At 51.8% G+C, this 19,488-nt stretch overlaps 7 protein-coding genes across 7 annotated transcripts; 4 read left to right on the top strand and 3 right to left on the bottom strand.

Moving 5' to 3' along the window:
• Positions 1 to 2,058: 2,058 nt before the first annotated feature.
• COCVIDRAFT_37479 (hypothetical protein) lies at positions 2,059 to 2,672 on the top strand (the record flags this gene model as incomplete). The annotated part of the gene is made up of 3 exons (XM_014701477.1): positions 2,059 to 2,209; positions 2,262 to 2,403; positions 2,591 to 2,672. 3 exons carry the CDS (start codon positions 2,059 to 2,061, stop codon positions 2,670 to 2,672), a joined length of 375 nt encoding a protein of 124 aa, XP_014556963.1.
• Positions 2,673 to 4,235: 1,563 nt separating this feature from the next.
• COCVIDRAFT_37478 (hypothetical protein) lies at positions 4,236 to 5,911 on the top strand (the record flags this gene model as incomplete). Its single annotated transcript, XM_014701476.1, has 2 exons — positions 4,236 to 4,433; positions 4,652 to 5,911. 2 exons carry the CDS (start codon positions 4,236 to 4,238, stop codon positions 5,909 to 5,911), a joined length of 1,458 nt encoding a protein of 485 aa, XP_014556962.1.
• Positions 5,912 to 6,085: 174 nt separating this feature from the next.
• On the bottom strand, positions 6,086 to 9,343 carry COCVIDRAFT_98349 (hypothetical protein; the record flags this gene model as incomplete). The annotated part of the gene is made up of 1 exon (XM_014701475.1): positions 6,086 to 9,343. The coding sequence occupies one exon, from the start codon at positions 9,341 to 9,343 to the stop codon at positions 6,086 to 6,088; it is 3,258 nt and encodes a 1,085-aa protein (XP_014556961.1).
• Positions 9,344 to 10,027: 684 nt separating this feature from the next.
• COCVIDRAFT_26328 (hypothetical protein) lies at positions 10,028 to 11,262 on the bottom strand (the record flags this gene model as incomplete). Its single annotated transcript, XM_014701437.1, has 2 exons — positions 10,028 to 11,182; positions 11,236 to 11,262. 2 exons carry the CDS (start codon positions 11,260 to 11,262, stop codon positions 10,028 to 10,030), a joined length of 1,182 nt encoding a protein of 393 aa, XP_014556923.1.
• A 170-nt stretch (positions 11,263 to 11,432) lies between these two features.
• COCVIDRAFT_37475 (hypothetical protein) lies at positions 11,433 to 12,866 on the top strand (the record flags this gene model as incomplete). The annotated part of the gene is made up of 4 exons (XM_014701474.1): positions 11,433 to 11,644; positions 11,695 to 12,275; positions 12,324 to 12,431; positions 12,481 to 12,866. The coding sequence occupies 4 exons, from the start codon at positions 11,433 to 11,435 to the stop codon at positions 12,864 to 12,866; spliced, it is 1,287 nt and encodes a 428-aa protein (XP_014556960.1).
• A 405-nt stretch (positions 12,867 to 13,271) lies between these two features.
• Positions 13,272 to 16,339, bottom strand: COCVIDRAFT_37474 (hypothetical protein; the record flags this gene model as incomplete). The annotated part of the gene is made up of 3 exons (XM_014701473.1): positions 13,272 to 15,159; positions 15,208 to 15,773; positions 15,866 to 16,339. 3 exons carry the CDS (start codon positions 16,337 to 16,339, stop codon positions 13,272 to 13,274), a joined length of 2,928 nt encoding a protein of 975 aa, XP_014556959.1.
• Positions 16,340 to 16,891: 552 nt separating this feature from the next.
• On the top strand, positions 16,892 to 17,647 carry COCVIDRAFT_98272 (hypothetical protein; the record flags this gene model as incomplete). The annotated part of the gene is made up of 1 exon (XM_014701472.1): positions 16,892 to 17,647. The coding sequence occupies one exon, from the start codon at positions 16,892 to 16,894 to the stop codon at positions 17,645 to 17,647; it is 756 nt and encodes a 251-aa protein (XP_014556958.1).
• Positions 17,648 to 19,488: the final 1,841 nt, after the last annotated feature.

The following is a 19,488-nucleotide window of genomic DNA, read 5'->3' as shown; positions in this document are numbered from 1 at the left end:
CCCTTTTTCACCTTTGAAATATGCACGCGCTTGCGCTACTGTCTTATATGATTGAACCCGACAGCCAGTAGTCAACTCAGTCGCGAGCCACTTGGACTATACTTTCTGGTATTCCCTATAGCCACGTCATCACGACCACTTGCAGTTTACAGCCTTGATCCTACGTGTAGTATAGCGTGGAAAGATTGTCTTGAGATTTCAAGCTAGCACGAGACGCATTTCCTGCAAGTTACCTTGCCACGCCAAGTGCTGCGTCGCTTGGATCTGACGTGCTTTTCGTTGCCTAGTTGCCACTGGAAGCCCTAACCAATGCCCAGTTTCGGCATATGGCCAAGAATCAAGCATTCTCCTTCTGTCCGGATGCCTCCAAAAATTTCCAGGTACTGTCATGAGTGGTAACTAGTGAATGGAGCTATCATAGACTCAAAATTTACAAAGATCTCATACGTAGGCAACAAGAACGACGTATCATGACTTGGCCACTTGCGTCTTCTAATCTCGAAGATGCGACTTTCTCGTACTGCCGGGCCGAATTTTGCATTCTTAAGCGTCATTGTGTATATTCCTGAGCGTAAGGTTACTAATCGGATCTCAGCTTATGTTATGTTAGCTCGGCCTACTACCCGGGCCATGCCGCTCCCCTTCTCGCGTAGTGGGCCGCATGATGCAGAAGCGGCACGACGGCATACAGGCGGCACATTGCGTGCACAGGGCAGTCATGATGGTTGCACCTTGCTTTGTGTTCAGTAATCTGTCATTTTACTGGCTGTTCCTCGGTTCAGCAAAAGTCGACCCTTGTCTTCCATCGCACAGCCTTCGTACGAGGCGATGAAGCACACATGTAGTGTGCATTGAACGCGCTGCCAAGATCTCGTCATGCACCCCACCATAACCAGTTGGCTACCGATATGCCAATATGCGAGGATGCTGCACCTTTTTCGACCCCCGTTCGACATGCTGCTCGTGCTTCGAAATTGTCTCACAAAGCCAAGAAATTTCACATCAGAAACTCTAGTCTACTTCTGATCACTATACTTGCCCAAAGTGCAGACTAACGGAACGATTCTTCACTCAATGTGGCTGTGACGTCGAGTACTACGCATGGATGGGCTTGCTTACCGTACTCGAGCTGTACCTGACTAGGTAACATGAGGCAAAAGCACACTTGATTATAAATTCGTCCCTTGGTATGCTGACTTGAGAAGCAGTGATGGCACTCGTAGCTGCACGATCGGTGGTTTGCATGTTATGCCTTTCTCCCGAACTACTCGGAGCCGAGCTCGGTACACCGAGAACAAACAGACCAATGGAGTTTGCCAACATACGCCACTGGATAAGGCTATTCCTCCTCCATGAGACTCCATCACTATCCGCTCTACAACAACCTCATAGTTATGGCTGAATCGCGCCAAGATGAATGGTTGTTATTGGCATGTTCAGCTGTGACACTAATGCATCGGCCGATCTCCAGTCTCCACCTTCTATGCTAAGGCTTCTAGCGCAATCGAGCAATTTACTACCAACACACCAGAGAGCCACTTGCTCCCGATAACTCTCACTGGGTTTTATGATCATTCAGGCCTTGTTCTCTCCGCAACTTGCCATGCGCCATGGCCAAACACCCCTGTTCATGGGTGGAGTCGGAAAGGGTTAGTAACATGCAACCAGACCCAGGGAGTGATAACATATCGAGGCATAGGGCAGGGTAGAGACGCAGTAAAAGGTAGGACATCCCACAACAGGAATGATCCCATTAGGGACACTTTTTGTGGATGTGTAAGAAAGACGCCCGGCAATCATTTCGGCTAGGCCGAAAATTGAGACGAGCCCTTCTCTTGATATCATCACAACATCGAAGCATATATCGTCACTGAATTCCCACTGCCGCCGGAATCAAGTTACGTTATTTCTCAAAACACAAATCACCCGCTATTCACATAACAGTCATGTTTATGCCAGGAACTCTCGTAGTCAGTGAGTCGTATCGCTGCCCCTTAAAAAACAGTTGCTTCAGATACATTTGTAACAATCTCAGTTACATGCAACGAGGCCAATCCAATGGTTGACCCGGCACGCCACTTCAATCTCAACACCAGTACTACACGGGTTATCAGAACGGCTGGAGGACGCACAGAAGGAGTTATCAACAGTATCTATCAGGTAGCCCAGTCGGTTAAGATTGACATGATTATTGTTGTTCAGCATACTAGTATGTATTTATCTCGATTTTACTAAAGCTTGTCTAATCAATGATTGCCCAGGTTGTCCTTGGTCGCCCGGTGAAGTGGAAAACAATGTCCGGTCAGATATTCAAGGGCTCAAAGCCTCACCGTATGTTCAGAATGATATATCCATCATTGGATACATCCTTGATCTTGCTAATGATCAACTACGTGAGGTCAAGTACGTTCAAGCCCTCTTCGGTCCTTCCTCATGGCAGTCTACGTCTTCACCTATCATTTTTCAAAATCCGATTTGTCCATTTTTATGGCACTCGACAGGCAATCAGTCTTCGAGCTGAAGAGGAGGCTGGATAAAATTTGATATATGCTACAATTGTGGGATTGGATGAAGCTAATATGCAAATCAGTGTACCTCGCACCGGGCATGAAGCTGAAGGAAGACAGCAAGTACTCGATCAGATGAAAGACTTTGGTCCGTTCTGGAGCTGAGACACCTATGTGTCTGCATACTTTGCAACACAAGCAACGATTCCCTATCTGCTGACTACAGCCAATTGTACCAACGACGAGTTAAATGATAATGAGACCATGATGTCATGTTCAATCAACTCATTCTCTGTATTGCGTATGTGTTACCTCGTACGCATCAATCGTATATTTTGAGCCTTGAATTAGGTTACAGATGCTGGTTCAGCTTTGTAGGACGTTATACACACCTATCAGAAGTACACATCAAACCTAATGATTCTATACGGAACATTTCCCCTTGCTTTTCCAAGAAGACGATCTCGGGAATGCCATGGCTCTCACTCAAATCGGTATAGTGCCTTGGTGCCCACATCATATCCGTATTTGTCTCCGGATTGGACAGTGACATCGATTACCACTTCCATCTTATCCTCCAACATAAATTACTACAGTTTATTCACCCGGACGGCAGATATTGCAATCTATCGAGGATAACCGTTCCGCGTCACGGTACATTTGCAATTCAAATTAATCATTGTCAGAAACTGGTTTACTAATTGAGAGATAGGCTAGTTGCCACCCAGCCTTCTTCGAAGCTCCATTGCGTATGTATGTATTCTCTTTCACTGCCATTCTCAGGACTTCATACGGGCACTACGGGAAAATAAATCTAAGTAGAAGCTTTCCTAGCATCGGACAAGTGTAAAAAAAACCATATCAATTTTCCGGGCTTATCTTTGGTCGCTGTTACGTTCGTACGAATTACTTCAAGAGATATGAATGGATATCGAAGCCACCTGCATGAAGCAGTTTCACTGGAATTGAGATTAGTGGCAAGGCCCGGAGTACGATATGCAAAGCAAGTTCGATCCAAGTCCAATAATCAAACAATACTACCGGAACCATCTCATTCCCAGATGGCTCAAGAGAAATGTCGTTACAGCATCATGCGCAGAATCAGGTGCCCAGATGTGTCTGATGCTCTCAGATCTGCAATGGTTGAGAACGCACGTGCGAGTTCGAACCAAGGAAAGCCAATGCGAAGATCAGCACACGCCGCGGGTATCAGCGAACCTAGCCACGCATCTGGGATCTCACAGACCATGGTTCGAGATAGCGTTGGCATGGGCTGGCGTGCAGAAAGGTCGCTACTATTGGCGCATCCACACCACTAACGCACACATGCAGTCACACGCCCGCTTTATCTGCTTCCGCCACAGACGCGAATACATGAAGTGTGCAGATACTCTTGTAAATCACTCAATCCGGAAAGAGTCGTGACGTTGTGCCGTTCATTACTAGGTCAAACGACCAATCGCAAACTATGGTATTTCTTTTTCCGTATCTGCATCCTAATGCACCCGGGTCCTCGATGCCGCTGCCTCTGTGCAGGGTCATCTACACGCGTCGTCAGCTTCTCCAAATCGAGTGGAGAATGGTATGCGGTAGTGGCAACATTACCGCATTGCGGGGTTCCCAAGCGTGGCTGTAGTTGTGGTGTTTAAAGCGCGGATGTCCCGTAGGATATGCTGCCGAGATGAGCGCTGGTAGTTCTCACGCTGGCCTGTGGGTAGAGTATCGACTATGGCGAAGAGCAGTGAAAAAAATGTAGCAACAATGGAGAGTGTGAGGGATGTCGAGAAAGAAGGCGTTGTGCAGCAGGTGGAATGTGCACAAGAATCTGTAGCTGTGAGTGCTACGACCTTGACCGAGGGTTTGCCGTTATCAAAGGCTCGGTGTGTAGCACTAGTTGCGGTACTGACTATAGCATCCGCCATGAGTGTAAGTGGTGAATTGTAATCTTGAGTAACAGCAACTGATCTCGAATAGACAGTAGCGATACAAGATTCGGTCACCGTACTGCCCACCATCGGGCGAGAACTGGGGATTCCTGCTAGCCGACAGCACTGGATTGTCTTATCTTACAATCTTACATTTGTACCATTCCTTGTCAGTCATTCTCACGTTCTCCTCGAAGTTCTTGCTGATTCTCCGTACAGATATTCAGTGGCCGCCTGGCAGACGTTTACGGCCGACGACGGACATTCCTCCTAGGCTCATCATTCTTCACAGCAGCATCAATAATGGCACCCTTCGTCCCGAACGAAAGCGGTTTCGACGCTATACGTGGACTTCAAGGTCTCAGTGCCGCGGCCATGGCATCTGCTGCGCTAGGAATCCTATCCTCCACATTCCCACCCAGAAACGCCAAAGACATAGCATTCAGCTTCTTCGCCATCGGTGCACCCCTTGGATGCATATTCGGCAACCCCCTCGGCAGTCTCATAGGAGAGCATCTACCCTGGCAATGGACATACTGGATCCTCAGCATCACCGCCGGCATCTGCACAGCCGCAAGTCACTCCATCATCCCGCGACCGCCTCCCTCCCCTACTCCCAGCAAAGCCAGCACAATCGACTGGATCGGCGCCGCAATCCTCACGCTCGCTCTCATCTTCTTCGTCCTCGCTCTTTCCAATGGCAACGAAATCGGCTGGCGCACACCCTGGATCCCCACACTCCTTGTTCTCTCTTTCTTCCTCCTCGCAAGCTACACATACTGGCACCACCGCCTCTCCACAACACCCAACAAGACTCCCTTCATTACCCCCTTCATCCTTACCCAAAAACAACTCACACCAATCCTCGTCATATCCGCGCTCGTCACAGCTTCGTACACCATTTTCCTAGCCACCTCTCTCCGCTGGTTCACAGCATACCAAGCCCTACCCACTTTGCAAATACTTCTCCAATTCCTTCCCGCGGGCATCTGCGCTCTGCTAATCGCAGTCATAACACCCCTCATCCTGTCTCGCATACCAGGGTTATACATCCTCCTCTTCAGCACAGCTTGCGTATCCCTATCCTGTCTCCTCTTCGCTATCCCGCTTCCAGAACACACTATCTACTGGGCGTACGGACTCCCGGGTATGATACTTTGCGCTGCAGGCGTCGTCACCGCGGGACCCGTTCTTACGCTTTTTGTGGCAAGTGCTGTCTCTGAAGAAGATTCGGCGCTCGGAGCGGGGCTGATCACGGGTGTGGGGATGGTTGGGCGGGTGATTGGGGGTGTTATTGCGACGGCGGTGGAGATGGAAATTGAAGGCGGGGAGAAGGGAGTGGCGCTGGCGCCGGGGGGTTATGCATTGAAAGAGGGGATAAGGGGTATGGCGTGGTTTGGTTTCGCGGTTAGTGTAGTAGCAGTAATGGTGGTTGGGGGTTTTACGAGGGGAATGGGGTCATTGGGGGGAAGAGATTAAGTGGATAGGATGTTTTGTAAAGGTAGATAGACGTTTTTGTTGCGAGAAGAATAAACTCGACTCATTAGAAAGGAATAGGGAAGAAATAAATCAGGAATCAACCCACTAACCACATATCTTCGCATCATTTCTCCTCAGCGAAACTTGCTCCCAAAAAGCATCACGTATACCATCCTATGCCCCCAGTTTCTCCCTAACCTTCTTGACACACGCCTTCTTCTTCCAACAAGCCCTATACCACACATCCAAACCCCTAAATTTCTCCGCACTCCACCCATTCCACTCTTCCACCAACGCATCAATAACAGGCCAAGCCAAGCAATCCGCAATACTAAACCTAGCCCCAGCTATATACGGCCCGGCATGCATTTCCAATCCACCCTCTAGTTGTTGGAGTAGAGAAGAAAGAGTAGCGTCGAACTCGGATACCGTTGCTGCCGGTGAATTGACACGGGAAAGCCATGTTTTCGTGATATCGGCGGTGGCAAGCATAGTTGGGTATGCAGATGCGGTCACAGAGTGTGAAGAAGAAGACGTGTCGATCGGATAATAGCGATCGAGGTAGAGTAGAATGGAAAAAGGAGTATGAATCTCCGTGTGATGCGTGTCTGCGTCGCGAAACGTAACCTGGCGGTCCCGTTCATACGTTTCGTCTGTTGCCGGTGCTTCGAGAAGCGAATAGGGGATTTTGCATTCTGCAAGGGCGATTTGGACTTGGCGAGTTTCGATGGGGTTGTTGGAGGCGAAGAGGAGGGGAGTGTCTTTTGGTGGGGTTTGGAGATGGAGAGTGTCGAAGCCATCGCCGTACCATTCGTCCCAATCGAAATCTGGATCATGGTTTTCGCGGCTGAATGCTGTGATGACACGTTTGGCTTCCTCTTCGTCGCCGTTGATCACGTCTGCTGCGTCACGTTGCTCTCGGGCTGTTGCGCCTTGGCCCCATATCGTGCTTTCCTTTGCGTCGAGAAAGGTGCCAATGTTGCGAAACGTCAGGCTGATGCGTATGCCATTGTGGCTTGTTTCCGCCTCACTGCGTTCGGAAGCCAGGCGCTTGTCCGGCTGGATAGCATGAAGCCACTTCCTGTTTGATTCGAGTCCAAGAACAAACATGGAGTTGTGTGGTAGAGGCACACGCTGGGTCTCGCGCTGGGCGACGGAGCTGTCGTCCACCAAAGTTTCATCTTTCTTCGATTGCGGTTTCTTTCTCCGAATGCGCATGGTACGCTGCGATCCAAAACTCACGTTGACGATAGAAGAACCTTTGACAATATCGAGGGTCTTGTCCGAGTGTTCAGATATGAAATCGTTACCCGATCGATAGAGCTGGATCAAGACATGATTCAGTGGATGTCCTACAAGCTTTTCGGCTTGCTTGCGTATTATTTGCACTTTTGGCGAGAAACGCAAAAGCGGAAGAGTCTGATCTGCAGGATGACGGTAAACTGGCATGGATCCGTCATCTCCAAATGCACCTTGACAGCATACAAGACGTGGTACTTCACCTTGCTGATGTAGCATTTTCTGCCATCGCACTTCGTTGTAAAGGTGTCCAAATATAAGGTCTTTCAGTGGTTGAGATGGATCGGAGGGGTGATGGAGATCGCTTGGAAGGAAGTCGTGTATAATCCTTGAGTCACCCTGTGCGATTTCATCTTCGGGCCCAAGAACAGGCAAGTTGGCGAGCGACTTTAGCTTTGAAGGTTTGCTCTTGGTGGGAGCCTTTGCCGTTTCTTCAATAGTCGTTGTTGTGAATATTCCTGGCGGCGTCTTATTCTGTTGTGGCTCAACAGCAGGCGACTCTGACTGTGACACGGAAGCAGGCTTTTCACTCTCCACAAGGGCCTGTTGGATTTCCTTCTCATCTTGTTTCGAAATCGTTGAAGCTGCCTTTGAAGAAGGAGCTGAACCTCGTTTCGCGTCGGGTCCGGAATCCGATTTGGGCCCCCTGGAAAGTGACATGCGTACTCGATCCGAAAACCCTGATAGTCTATTCTTGTCCTTTTCTTCACACTTGGCCGAAAGCAATGGCACAGATGCCGCATTTTTCAACACATGCTGTCTGGCTTCCTTCCCACGCAAGTCCGCGGCACTTCCTGCTTTGGTGATTTGCGAGGTGCGTTGAGCATCCGCTGGGGTTCCAGTAGATTTTGAAGTCGCACCGTCCATGATTGGAGTCGAATCAACTTTGACCGAGGTTGTTGACGCGCTGAGCTCGGCAGTGACATCTGCATCGTCATCATTCTGTTCTCCTTCTTTACCCTTCTTTTTCTTCTTCTTCGTTTTCCCAGACCTCATCCTTATCTTGGTTTTGACCAACTTCGGCTTCTCTTCTTGCGCACCAGGCACCGTTGCACCCTTGACCAGCATGTCAGCAAACTCCTGGTCAGTAGGCTGTTTGTTTTGCTCAGCGACCGGCTTCTCATCTGGTCGTAATTCCTTCTCCAACAATGCTTTACCGTTTTCACCCAGAGACATTTTGGCTAACAAATCCTCGACCGTCTTCTCATTTTGCTTTGAATCACTCTTTGCGCCATTGGAAGACAGTTCCGGCTTCTGTGGTATTTCCGCCGGGTCTTTTTCAAGGATTTCCTCGCTATTTACTAGGTATGCATCGAAAAAATCATCCATGCGCTTTAATGCCAGCTCATGCCTGGTTTCCTTACGAAAGCCCAAACAGTCTTCAATGACGCAAATCTTGATCCCATGTCGAGCTGCATCGATGACAGTCGCCAATACAGAGACATTTGTGATGCATCCGCATATGAAGAGTTCTGTAACAAGCCTTGCGCGCAGTGTAATCAACAGATTCGTACCTTGAAAGGCAGAATAGTTGGTGGTCCGAATTACCGCATCTGCCGGTAGCTCCATATGTTGGGTGACGAAATCGATAAACTCGGCACCGCGTGTCTTGGGCACGCATGCGGGCGTCCGCTTTTCGCTCTTCAACAAGAATAGCTCGTCATCCTCTTCGACTGAAGCCTTTGCAATCTCTTTTGGCAGCGTCTTTCTTCGCGCTGATACGCGCTTTAGCAAGTCGAGAGCGCGTTGCTTGTGTTTTGATGACTTTGACTGCGCAGGTAACGAGGCCGCCTCTTTTGCCAAGTCGTCATCGCCAGCCTCCGGGCCGCTCTCATCACCGTCGATCAGTCCACCCACAACAAGCGCGTCTCCCTCGCCAGTGTCTGCTCCAGTGGCGATACGGTCTGTTTCGTAGAGCGTCTGGACCCATATAACATTGCCGCTAAGTTCGCGAAACTTAGGTACCAGAGTTTGGATGCGGTCGAGAAAGCCGGTCGAGGTGTTTACCGGAAGGCGTCCGTCAGGTAGGACAAAGTCGTTTTGCAAGCCAATGGCAAGAAGCGCTTGATGAGTCTGGAACTTGGGCTGGTTCTGGGACACCAGGTCCATGAGGTCGGCCATCTTGGAGGCCATGGTGGCAGCAAGGCGAAGTGTAAGAGTTGAGTCAAGCGCTAGGCAGCTACAGTTTTGGCTACAAGTTTAGCGCCAATGCCTTCGTGATTATGAGGCCTCAGATGCAATCAGAGGTTGACGAGTATTAGGAACAATGGGTACCGAAAGGGCGTACTAGATAACATGGCATGATATGAGATGGAAATGCAAAGGTGGACTACGTAGGATCCGCAAAGAAAAAGTCTAGAAGGCGGAGGCGGTCCGAATTTGGGCAAATTCGTAATCGGACGGCTGCAGGGATGGTTACATTAGAGAGGTGCGCTATAGGAATGATGGGCCGGAGAGGGCGTTGGGGGCGACTCGAAACGGCGAGGCGTGTTGGTGTTTTCCGCATCCAAAGGCCGCTAGGTGGCTGCTCACTCCCCCCGCCGTTAGTGCGGGGCAACGGATGGATGGGAGCAGCAGCACTGGCTAATTGCCCAACCGGGCTGATCTACTTTACGCTGTCGGTGGGTATTCCCGCGGGCATGTCAGGGTCGCGCTTCTAGTCGTCTCTCACGGTCAAGCCCAGACGCCTTTTCTCCGCGCGGGCATACCTTTGCTGACAGCATTGCCCCAAGCTATACTGAGCATGATATAGCGCGAGATGAGCCTCACGGTGGCTTGCGCTTCACCGCCAAACCTTACGACTCATGGAAGCAAGTCTCACTTGCTGTTAAAAAAAGCCGTAATCTTCTGCGAACCGTCAGATTTGCGTGTTTTGGCCGCGCTGCCGTTGCTCGTGGCACTCCTGGTGACGCGCTTCTTTGCAGGCGTGGACGCTGACTTGATAGGACTCTTTATCAGAGACGCCGATGGTTCGGACTTGACGCGTTTACTCGAGGGTTCTTGCTCTCCTGTACTACCGTTGTCATCTTCGCTGTTGTTCTCTCGCTTGATGCCTTGCGACTCATGAGCCGGTTCGGAGTGTGCTGTCACTGGTACAGGTAGCGGGGCGTTATCTTCGGTACCTTCCACACGGTCCATTGTCTCACGTTTCTCATTCACGTCATGATCGACCTTGGCGGCTGCTCGTTGGTTGCCAAAGAAGTTTGCAATGTTGTTCTTGTTATCGGCGCTGTTGATTGGTACAAGAAACGAGGGCGAGTTGTTGCCGACCTTGCCAACATCTTTGCTGACTGGGTAGCACTCAAGGTCGCCTTGGAATGGCTGCAAGAGGGATTGTAAATCTTTGCTCCATTCGGTGTGGGTTGGGTCGAGCCAAGTACGGATTGCGTCGGATCCGTTCTCGAGGATGACGGGCATGCGGTCGTGTAGAAAGCGGAGCTGCTGGTTGGATTCGGTAGTTATGATTGTGTAGGTGAAGAGCTTCTCACTGGAACCTTCAAACTGAACACAGTCCCATAAGCCGGCGAAGCACATGAGCTGGCCATCTTTGCGTTTTGTAAAGTGTGGTATCTTGTCCTTGCTCCCGCTCTTCTTGAGCCATTCGTAGAATCCCTGTGCCACGACGATGCATCGCTTCTTCTTCTTCATAGTTGTCCATATCCCACGGTCTTCGACGAGAGAGTCATCGCGGCAGTTGATCGTCTTCATCTTGGAACCGTAGTCGGGGTTGCGCTTGGTCCAAAAGGGCACGAGGCCCCATTGCATGGACTGCAGCTTGTACTGGGTGTCGTTGTCGCTCGACGGGGAAGTTTCGTGATCACGAACAGTTTCGGAGCCCTCTGCTCGATAGACCAGGCCGTGGTAACCTGGGGCAAAGTTGTAGCTCTGTCGTATGGTGCCGTCGTCATCGTCGGGGGCTTCTGCGACGGGCATATGCGAGTGCTCGAGCTGTCGGCGGACCTCGGATGGCCGCTGGGGGTTCTGTCAGCTGTCATATAGCATCGCTTAGAGTAACAAGAACTTACCAAGGCCAGCACATAACGGCCGCACATGTTGCGGTGTCTCAAGACATGGCTGGTGGTGGAGTGCAGACGTCATGCGGCGACCCTCAGCCCTACGCGGAACTGCACGCGGCGGGCACTAAAAGTTCATTCCGTCATGCACTCGCTCCACCACATTTGCTCGCTATTCTCGACACTTCGTTGCCCCCGGCCAGCGCACCATGTTGAGCAGGACAATTGTACGCGCCACTCCTCGAGTGAGTGCGTATGCTCGGTGCGAAGCCCAGGCGCCTCTTGAGCGATGCACCAGGCGGCCTGCAACACCATGGCGGCCAGCACAGCAGTCACTGGGCCGGCGTCACGCATCGATGCGGGTACAGTTCAGTGAGCAGTACCGCAAGAGCCCCGTCATATTTCCCTTTGCCATTGGAGTGTATGCCGGACGATCCAGCTACCAAGCCCTGCGCTAACCCACCCCGCCAGCATCACCCTCGTCTCAGGCATCTGCGTCTTCTACATTCCCTGGTACTACAAGAATGTCATCATCAAGCCCTACCACAACTTCCCCGAGCCCGTCGCAAAGAAGCTCCGCAAAGCCCTCTTCTACAGCCGCGGCAAATGGCTCGATATCCGCGAGGCCAACAAGCACTTCAGGCAGGCCCTCGCCCTCGCCGACGAGCTGGGCATGGATCCTTTTAGCGATGAGATAATGGGCGTCAAGTACACCATTGCTCAGTTATTTGAGGATGCAGGGTATTATAGCTTGGCAATTGATGTGCTGGAGATTATGCGCAACGACTGCCAGCGATGGGTCGACGAGTTTTCAGACAAGCACTGGACAACGGGGAACCGCAGTCGGGTCAAAAAGAATATGGTGCAGATTAATCTGAAGCTGGGCCAGCTCTATGACGTTCGATACGTCAATGAGCCTGAGAATGGCGAAAAGAGACTTGTTGAGGCTGTCGAGAGTGCGCTCAAGGAGCAGCAGCGACGGGAGAAAGAGGGCGTCAAGAATGGAGAGGGATCATGGTTGACGAACGAAGAGATGGGTGGCACATTAGAAGGTATGCACTATAATCTTTGTATGGGCATGAAATGCTGACGCGACGCAGCTCTCGGGACACACTACGAGCAGTTTGACTCGCACTACCTGGCCACGCCTCTGTTTGTCAAGGCACTACAACTATGTCCACCAAATTCATGTCATAGCGTAGTCTTGAGTACGTTCTCAGTCTCTCTATTAATATCAGCCCAAACTAATCCACCCAGTGAACAACATCTCCACCTGTCTAGTCCAGCAGACTCCACCCTCCTCCACCGACGCAATCACCATGTCCCCCCTCCCCTCCGACTTCCCCGTCTCAAACACCGCCCCACGCGCCCTCCTCATCGAGCAAGCCCGCCAATGGGCTGAACGCGCCCTACAACAAGCCAACCAAATAAAGTCCCCAGACCGCACAGAAGAATGCGACATGGGCTGCGCAGTCGCTACCCACAACCTAGGCGAATTCTTCGAAATGGAAGGCAAGACCGCCGAAGCACGCAAACAGTACGAAGAAGCGGCTGCTCTCGCGAAGAAAATGGGGTTTACAGAGGGTGTGGCAAATGCGCGGGCGGGATTGAAGCGGGTGAAGGAGTTGGAGAAGAAAGCATAGTAACCCGAACCAAGACTTGGATGTATTTGTATATGGAAGAGAAGAAAAATCAAGCATCGCATTACAAATGATAGCATAGTTCGATCCCTCCTTAGAAAGAAAGAGCAAAGGCTAAACTACACAGTGTATATCTCTCCTATCCATCCATCCATCCATCCATCTATCCATACTCATGAGTCCAAAAAAAAGAACGGCGCGCTGTGACAAATCTCCCTATATCTTCGCAAAAAAAAAGAGGCCCAATGGCGAAGATGGCTAGTTACATTCGTATTCTCCCCCCTTCTCCCTTTCCCCCATTTCAAAGAAGAAAAGTGGGGAGAAGTATGCAAGTCAAACAAAAGCATATATATGTAATATGTACACCCCCTCTTTCCCTTCCAACTCCAAAGTCCCCAGACGAAGGACTCACGACCCCGTAATTGTCGCACTACTAACCGTCCTCTTCCACCCTGCCCATCCCCACCCTCCACCTCCTGCATTTCCCCCAACCGGCTCCTTAGGCACATGACTCGGCGTCACAACCGGCGTATTTGTCGGCGTACTGCTCGCGCTTCCGCTTCCACCTGTACTCACCATCCTCTTTAGATTCTCAAACCGCACCTTGAACTCCTCGAGTTCCTGCTTCGCCACCGCCTCCGCTGTCTTCGCGTTCACGAGTTCAAGCAGGAGAGCCTCGTTGTTTGCGTCTGGAACGGCACCGTCGGCGCCTGCGAGGAAGGATTGTGTGGCCAGTGATGAGGAGCGCTTGGTGAACATCGGGGTGGGGTGAGAAGACGAGAATTGGCGTTCTGATTTCTGAGATGGGGTACGGCCGAGACGGAGTTCGCGTAGGCCGCCGGAGACGCTATCGGAGGTTGTGGAGCGGGAGAGTGAGGGCGGGGTATCGGGGGTGCTGTCTGTTCCGCCCCAGGAGGAGGTGACAGCGGATTGCTTGCGGGCGTGCTGTCGTAGCTCTTGGATTGTTTTTTCTTGACGTTGGCTCTGGTTGTAGCTGTCTTGCAGGCGCTGCCGTGTGTCTCGGAGGGCATCCCGTGCGATTTGGAGTTCGGCGTCGCGGTCGCTCAGGTCACGGGCAAAGCTGTTGGCGCGCAGTGTTTCGTTGGCGAGTTGCTCTTTTGTGCGGGTTAGGTTCTCTTTGAGAATCTCCTTGGTTTCGAAGATGGAGGAGGCGCGGTGGTGGCCTTGGGATTCGGGGAATCGCGATTCGAGCGTCGATACTATTTCGGAGGCCTCTGCGCTCAGTTCATTCGAGGCTGCGCCCTCCTCGAGCGCTGCAGCGACAGATGCAGCGGTGATTGTCGTCCGCCTCCGCGACGCTCGTGTGGATGGTACAGCGAGTGTGGATGTCTTCTTCCGGACCTTGTCTACTACTGTCCGCACGATGCGATGGTCCTCCTTGCGATCCTCGCGCTGCTTTTGCAATGCGGCTTCAAGCTCGCTATTCTGTCTTTGCAACTGGCTTACAGACATGAGCAGCTGCTCAATCTGGTAGTGCAGGTCCCTATCCCTGGATGAGGCGCCCATTGCCATGGAGCCATGGCCAGACTTCATCGACAAGGCGTCTCCGTTGGACGCACGCGAAATGTCCGTCAAGGCTGTGCTTTGCGTGTTTGCTGAGGCGTCTGAATCGGCCATTGAGTTGAGTGTTGAAGCCAAGCTTTGCTTTGAGGCTGAGCGCCTAAGGAAGCTCACAGGCCGTGAAGGCGCCGAGAGTCCCGGGCTGAGTGAAACAGACTTGGTCGAAGAGTTGGACGGGCCCCACAAACGGCCCAGGAACGACGAGGCCGACTTCTGGACCTGCTGCTTGGACGTCTCCCTATCCTGAGCTTCCTTGTACTGCTGCTCCAACCCCTGTAACCTTTCCCGCGTCACATCATTTGTGAAACCGACAAAATCGGCAACCAACTCATCGGCAGACCCTGCGTTCCGGCCATATGGATCCCAAAGTTGGCGGCCAAGCAGCAACTGCATGACATCTTCGAATTCACTTAATGACAAGAGCTTTTGCTCGTTGCGCTTCATGAGGGCGAGTGCTACACGCATAATTGTCTCGGAAGCGCCCTCGGCGAACAGCACATCGTAGATGCGGAAGAGCATGGGTAGCGGACATGTGACGGCGAAAAATGAAAGGAACCATTGTGAGAGATATGCAGACTCGACACCTTGGTCATCGAGGTGCTGCGCCAGCGCGGGCATGTGATGGTGGAGCAGTTGCTGGAACTGGAAGATGCGAAGATGCAGACCAGATAGGTCAGGAAGGAAACAAGAACGAAGGTCGTAGTCTTCCATAAGTCTGCAAGAGTTAGCGGGGGTGCGGAGTTATTAAACTAGAGTGACGTACCTGACGAGTACACAGAAAGCCTCCTTGTCACCCATTTGCATTAGCAGTGGTCCAACGAGGAAACCGAGACCCTGGCAATAACCGATCTTGTGGTCGTACAAACTAAAGCACTTGAGCACGCGGCCAAGCATCTTTTGGCCCTCACCATCGGCGTCCTTGAACATGTCGACACCTGGGAAGCTCCTTCCAAGATCCTTATTGATGATGTTCTCGTATGGGCTGGACTCGCCACACAGTGTCTCGTACTGATCCTCAATCAGCTTCTCCCGTGAGCCAGCTGCACTCTGCCATACAACGCCACGCAGCGGCGCAGGAATACCTCCTCGAATCTTGTTCAAGCAGAGCGTAGGCAGACGCTGGACCGTCTGTGGATAATCACGAACGAGGGCGGCCCAAAACTCCAACTCGGTCATGGGTGGCGGCGAGGGCAGCTGGGAGAAGCGGACCTGTGCAGTGTCATGGGCGACGAGACGCTTGAGTTGGTTGATGGAGGGGGGCCGCGACTGGCTGCGGGCGCGAGAGACCTTCATGTTTGCTTTGGAGTCTGACATTATGGCGTCGTTTTCCTGCTCGAGTCGAGCGAGCAGCAAGGCCATGGCCTAGAAGAAGAAGAGAGTCAGCAGACGACGGGCATTAGATATCGTGAGTGGGCGCGCACCTCTTCCTCGCCCTCTGGCTCCTGTTCCTCCTTTTTCTCGAGCTCGGCCCAATCAACTTCCTCGCTCTTGCCTGAACCATTGCTTGTTCGCCTCTCCCTAGTATCTATCTTGGGCGACTCGGGCGCGTCCGTGTCCCGGACAGAGATGGCCGGGCTTGTTGGGGTGGTGGTTGCATCGGCGCTCGTCTGGCTCTGGCTCTGGCTCCGTCCAAACGCCTGGCGGATTTCGATTGAGTCTGCCCGCGCCGACGACGTCCTGCGCTCGCCGACGACAATGTCTGGCCGCACGGGCGAGGTGGGCGAGCTGCAGGCAGACTGGTCGTCTTCTGGTGTTCTGCCGTCCGTCTCTGAGAGCGGGACCGTGACCATGGAGTCTGTTGGCAGTGGTGCGCTGTCGACGTGGGTCCTGGGAGAGCGCTGCACGGTTTGGTCCACAGGCTCTACTACCGTGGGCTCTGCCGTAGGCGGCGGCATGGGGATGGCTACGTCGGTCATGGTGCGGTCAGACGGGCAGCATCGAGGGACGTAGGGCAGTGGGAGATTGGGTGAACAGAAGTCTGTCTGTTTGCAATGACGCAGCACAGTGGTGCAGCCCCTCGGTCAAGGGCCAAATGGCAAGATTGGCAGCTCGGTCAGCGGGGCGCGAAGAACAAACGGCGCTGGTGTAGAGCGTGTTTCAAGCGTGTGGAATAGAGGTTGCAGCCGGGATGGTGTCGTGACGGCAGGTGGACTGGGTTGCTCGAGCGCGCAAGACACGAAACACACGTCGTCAATGGAGTCTGCTTCGAGGCACACTGAGCAAAAGGAGCGACGTGCAAAAGAAGAGCAGGCGGCCATGGTGGTGCTATGTCGAAAGGAGCATCAGGAGGCCGAGGGCTGGCCCACCTGCGTTAGCGCCTTATCGCGGAGCGGTCAAGCCAGGGTCAAGCGTCCCCACCATTGGCTTCTGGCCTGCCGCCCTAATCACCCAGCGGCCACCCAGCTGCTACACCGACCACCTTGGATGTGTATGCATCCCGATATTTCATGCACCCTCTTACTCGCCGCGCCCTCGCTGATGTCACCACGCCTACCCGCCAGGAACCGCCTGCTGCTGCTGTTGCGCCTTGTGCTTCCACCGCGTCTGCATTTCGCGCTTGCCACGCCCGACTACACGCGACCTGCATCCAAATACACGCGACACCACGTGCCTCACCCCGACCCTCCGCCAATCACACGCGCCCGCCGCCAAACCACTGTTCGCATCCTGCACGACTACCTACATGTACACCACCACCACCCACCAATCACCGACACTCGACGCATGCGCAATTCCTGCGACCGCCCGCTAGTCCTCTTCGCCTGCTAGCTTCATGTAAGCTGGTCCCGCTCGTGCGGGGGTATTCGGCACGGAAGAATACAAGTAGCACCTCAACATGGCCCACAGAGTATAAACGACTACACTTGACCGCCTCTTCGCCAACGCCACTGACTCCTGTCCTTTGTACTCTGCTCTTTACACTCGTTCGCTTACCACAAGCCGAGCCGCTACAAGCATCCCAGTCCCGTTCCCCGCCACTCGTCTCCACGCGGGGAGGCGGTTCATTCAGATTTTTTTCATGCTACCATCTTTTTGTCCCGGCGCGCGCTGCAGTCACGTCAGGTACATATGACACGCCTTGCCAGCGCGGCGTCACAGATGGCACGTCCTGGTTCGCAACAAGCAAAAGCGTACAGCTTTGTCGTCTAGAACATACCTTGCCAACGCTGTCATGCACCTCAGACCAAGGCACCCATGGCTAACAAATTGACGTTGGATATGTAACGGCGAATTTCCGTGTCAATCTGGGCACATCCCTGTTACATTGCCCTGGTCGGTATCCACACGCGCTGTTGTTGGAGTAGGCGTAAGAGAGGACGAGTGTTTAGCCGTCTAGCGGCTTACGCCATTTAAAGTATACGCTCCTCGTTTTTTTGTTAGAAAGATTAGCGAGATTTAACGAGGCAGTGTTAGAGTAGTCTTGCTGATGGTGTAAACACGGCGAAACTTTGTACTGCTCGTGGTAAGAACGCATTGACTTGACGCTTATGGATTTGCAGTCGTGTCGATTCCAAAGCCATGGTTTGTGCACGAAGTACGTCACAACTACTATATTTGGCGAGTTAGCGGGACTTTAATGCGCAATAGGGCTCGATTGCGTACACCGATCCTGGATCACGGCTATCGAAGTAGGTTAGTTAAAAAAAGGATTAGCGGGGCTGTACAAACTCACAAGTAGGCTCTATTTGAACATCTTGTTAGTCTTTTGTTCGACAGTAGTCGCTCTGCTCGCAACACTCATTCACTATCTCGAACTATCTTTGTTCTCATCAACCGCGACACAATACTTCATATCCTGCGAGAACCACAGGGGTATCAGTGTCTCGACCCCATATTGCAGAGTCAACCATCAGACCCGATGTACTCCAACTCTATGACGTTGCATTTGTACAATTAGGAAGCCGACCGGCTACTCAAGTCGAAAAGATGATATCGTTAGTTAACTATCAGACCTAATGAACTCTAGGCCCTATGGTGGAGTAGTTGCATAGTTTAAAAGCTAGCTAGCTACCAAAGTTCACAAGGTGAGATCGTCAGTCCTCTAGGCGAAATGCGCAAGAGTGCCTTGTTCACATAGTCGGTTCGTATTCAGTTACCGGCAGAGCGAGTTTGCCTTGGATGAGTAAAGTCAAACGTATTCTTGGGCTTCATACTGTTGTACAAGGATTGGTCGCACGCATATCCAGTGTCGCCTATCCTGACACTGTCCCGTGTCCCGTCAAACTGCTGGATCGTCATCCGAGCAATATACGTCGAATTGTTGTTGAAGACGCTGATACAGCCGGCTTGTTGACCGCTCACCGAATGGTCTACTGTCTTGGTACAAATACCACCTAAATCGATACACCAATCAACTGATTGGCTGGTATACTGGTTATGCTCATCAAAACAATAGATGTAGTAAATGACGTCACTTTGTGACACCATCTACATACATCCGTGACCATTGTGATATCGTAGAATATACAACACTTTATTCTCATTTCGAAGTAAGAGCAGAGTAGCTACGAAATCATTCGCCAGCGGTAAAATACAAAGAGTTACTCATGATTTTTGTCAGAAAATATGCATTTCACAATTCCCTTCGCAGCAGAGACTTTCCTATTTGAACATAGTGAACTACTAGAATATACACGTTGATGTATCGCCTAAGGTCACCTAAACACCTGCTCATAACTACTAGACCTTAAATCACCAGCACCTTTCCTATACCCGAAAACTTAATATGGCGCTGAGACTCGGCCTGCCACTAAGGAGAAAATGAGATATTTTGGTGTCCGTGTTTCTCCTTCGAAGAGTGGCTCAGTCGAGCGTATAAAACTCATGTAAGGCTAAGTGACTTCAACACTGCTCGGCCCAAATGACGAAAGTAGATGAGAACTAGTCTGGATAGTACTCTGCTGATGGTAATGCTGAAAAGCAGTCACTAGTTGAGCAGCGTCAAGAGCAGCTCCGTCGAGACGGGCGTTGCTGTTGGAGATCATGTCGTATCAAAGATTTGAGTGAGCAGAGAATGGTCGCTCAGCTATTGGTTGTTTAAAGA

The sequence above is a fragment of the Bipolaris victoriae genome, assembly GCF_000527765.1.
Source record: "Bipolaris victoriae FI3 unplaced genomic scaffold scaffold_39, whole genome shotgun sequence".
NCBI lineage: Eukaryota > Fungi > Ascomycota > Dothideomycetes > Pleosporales > Pleosporaceae > Bipolaris > Bipolaris victoriae.
Note: the sequence above shows the minus strand (reverse complement) of the source record. Positions and strands in the feature narration are given on the sequence as shown.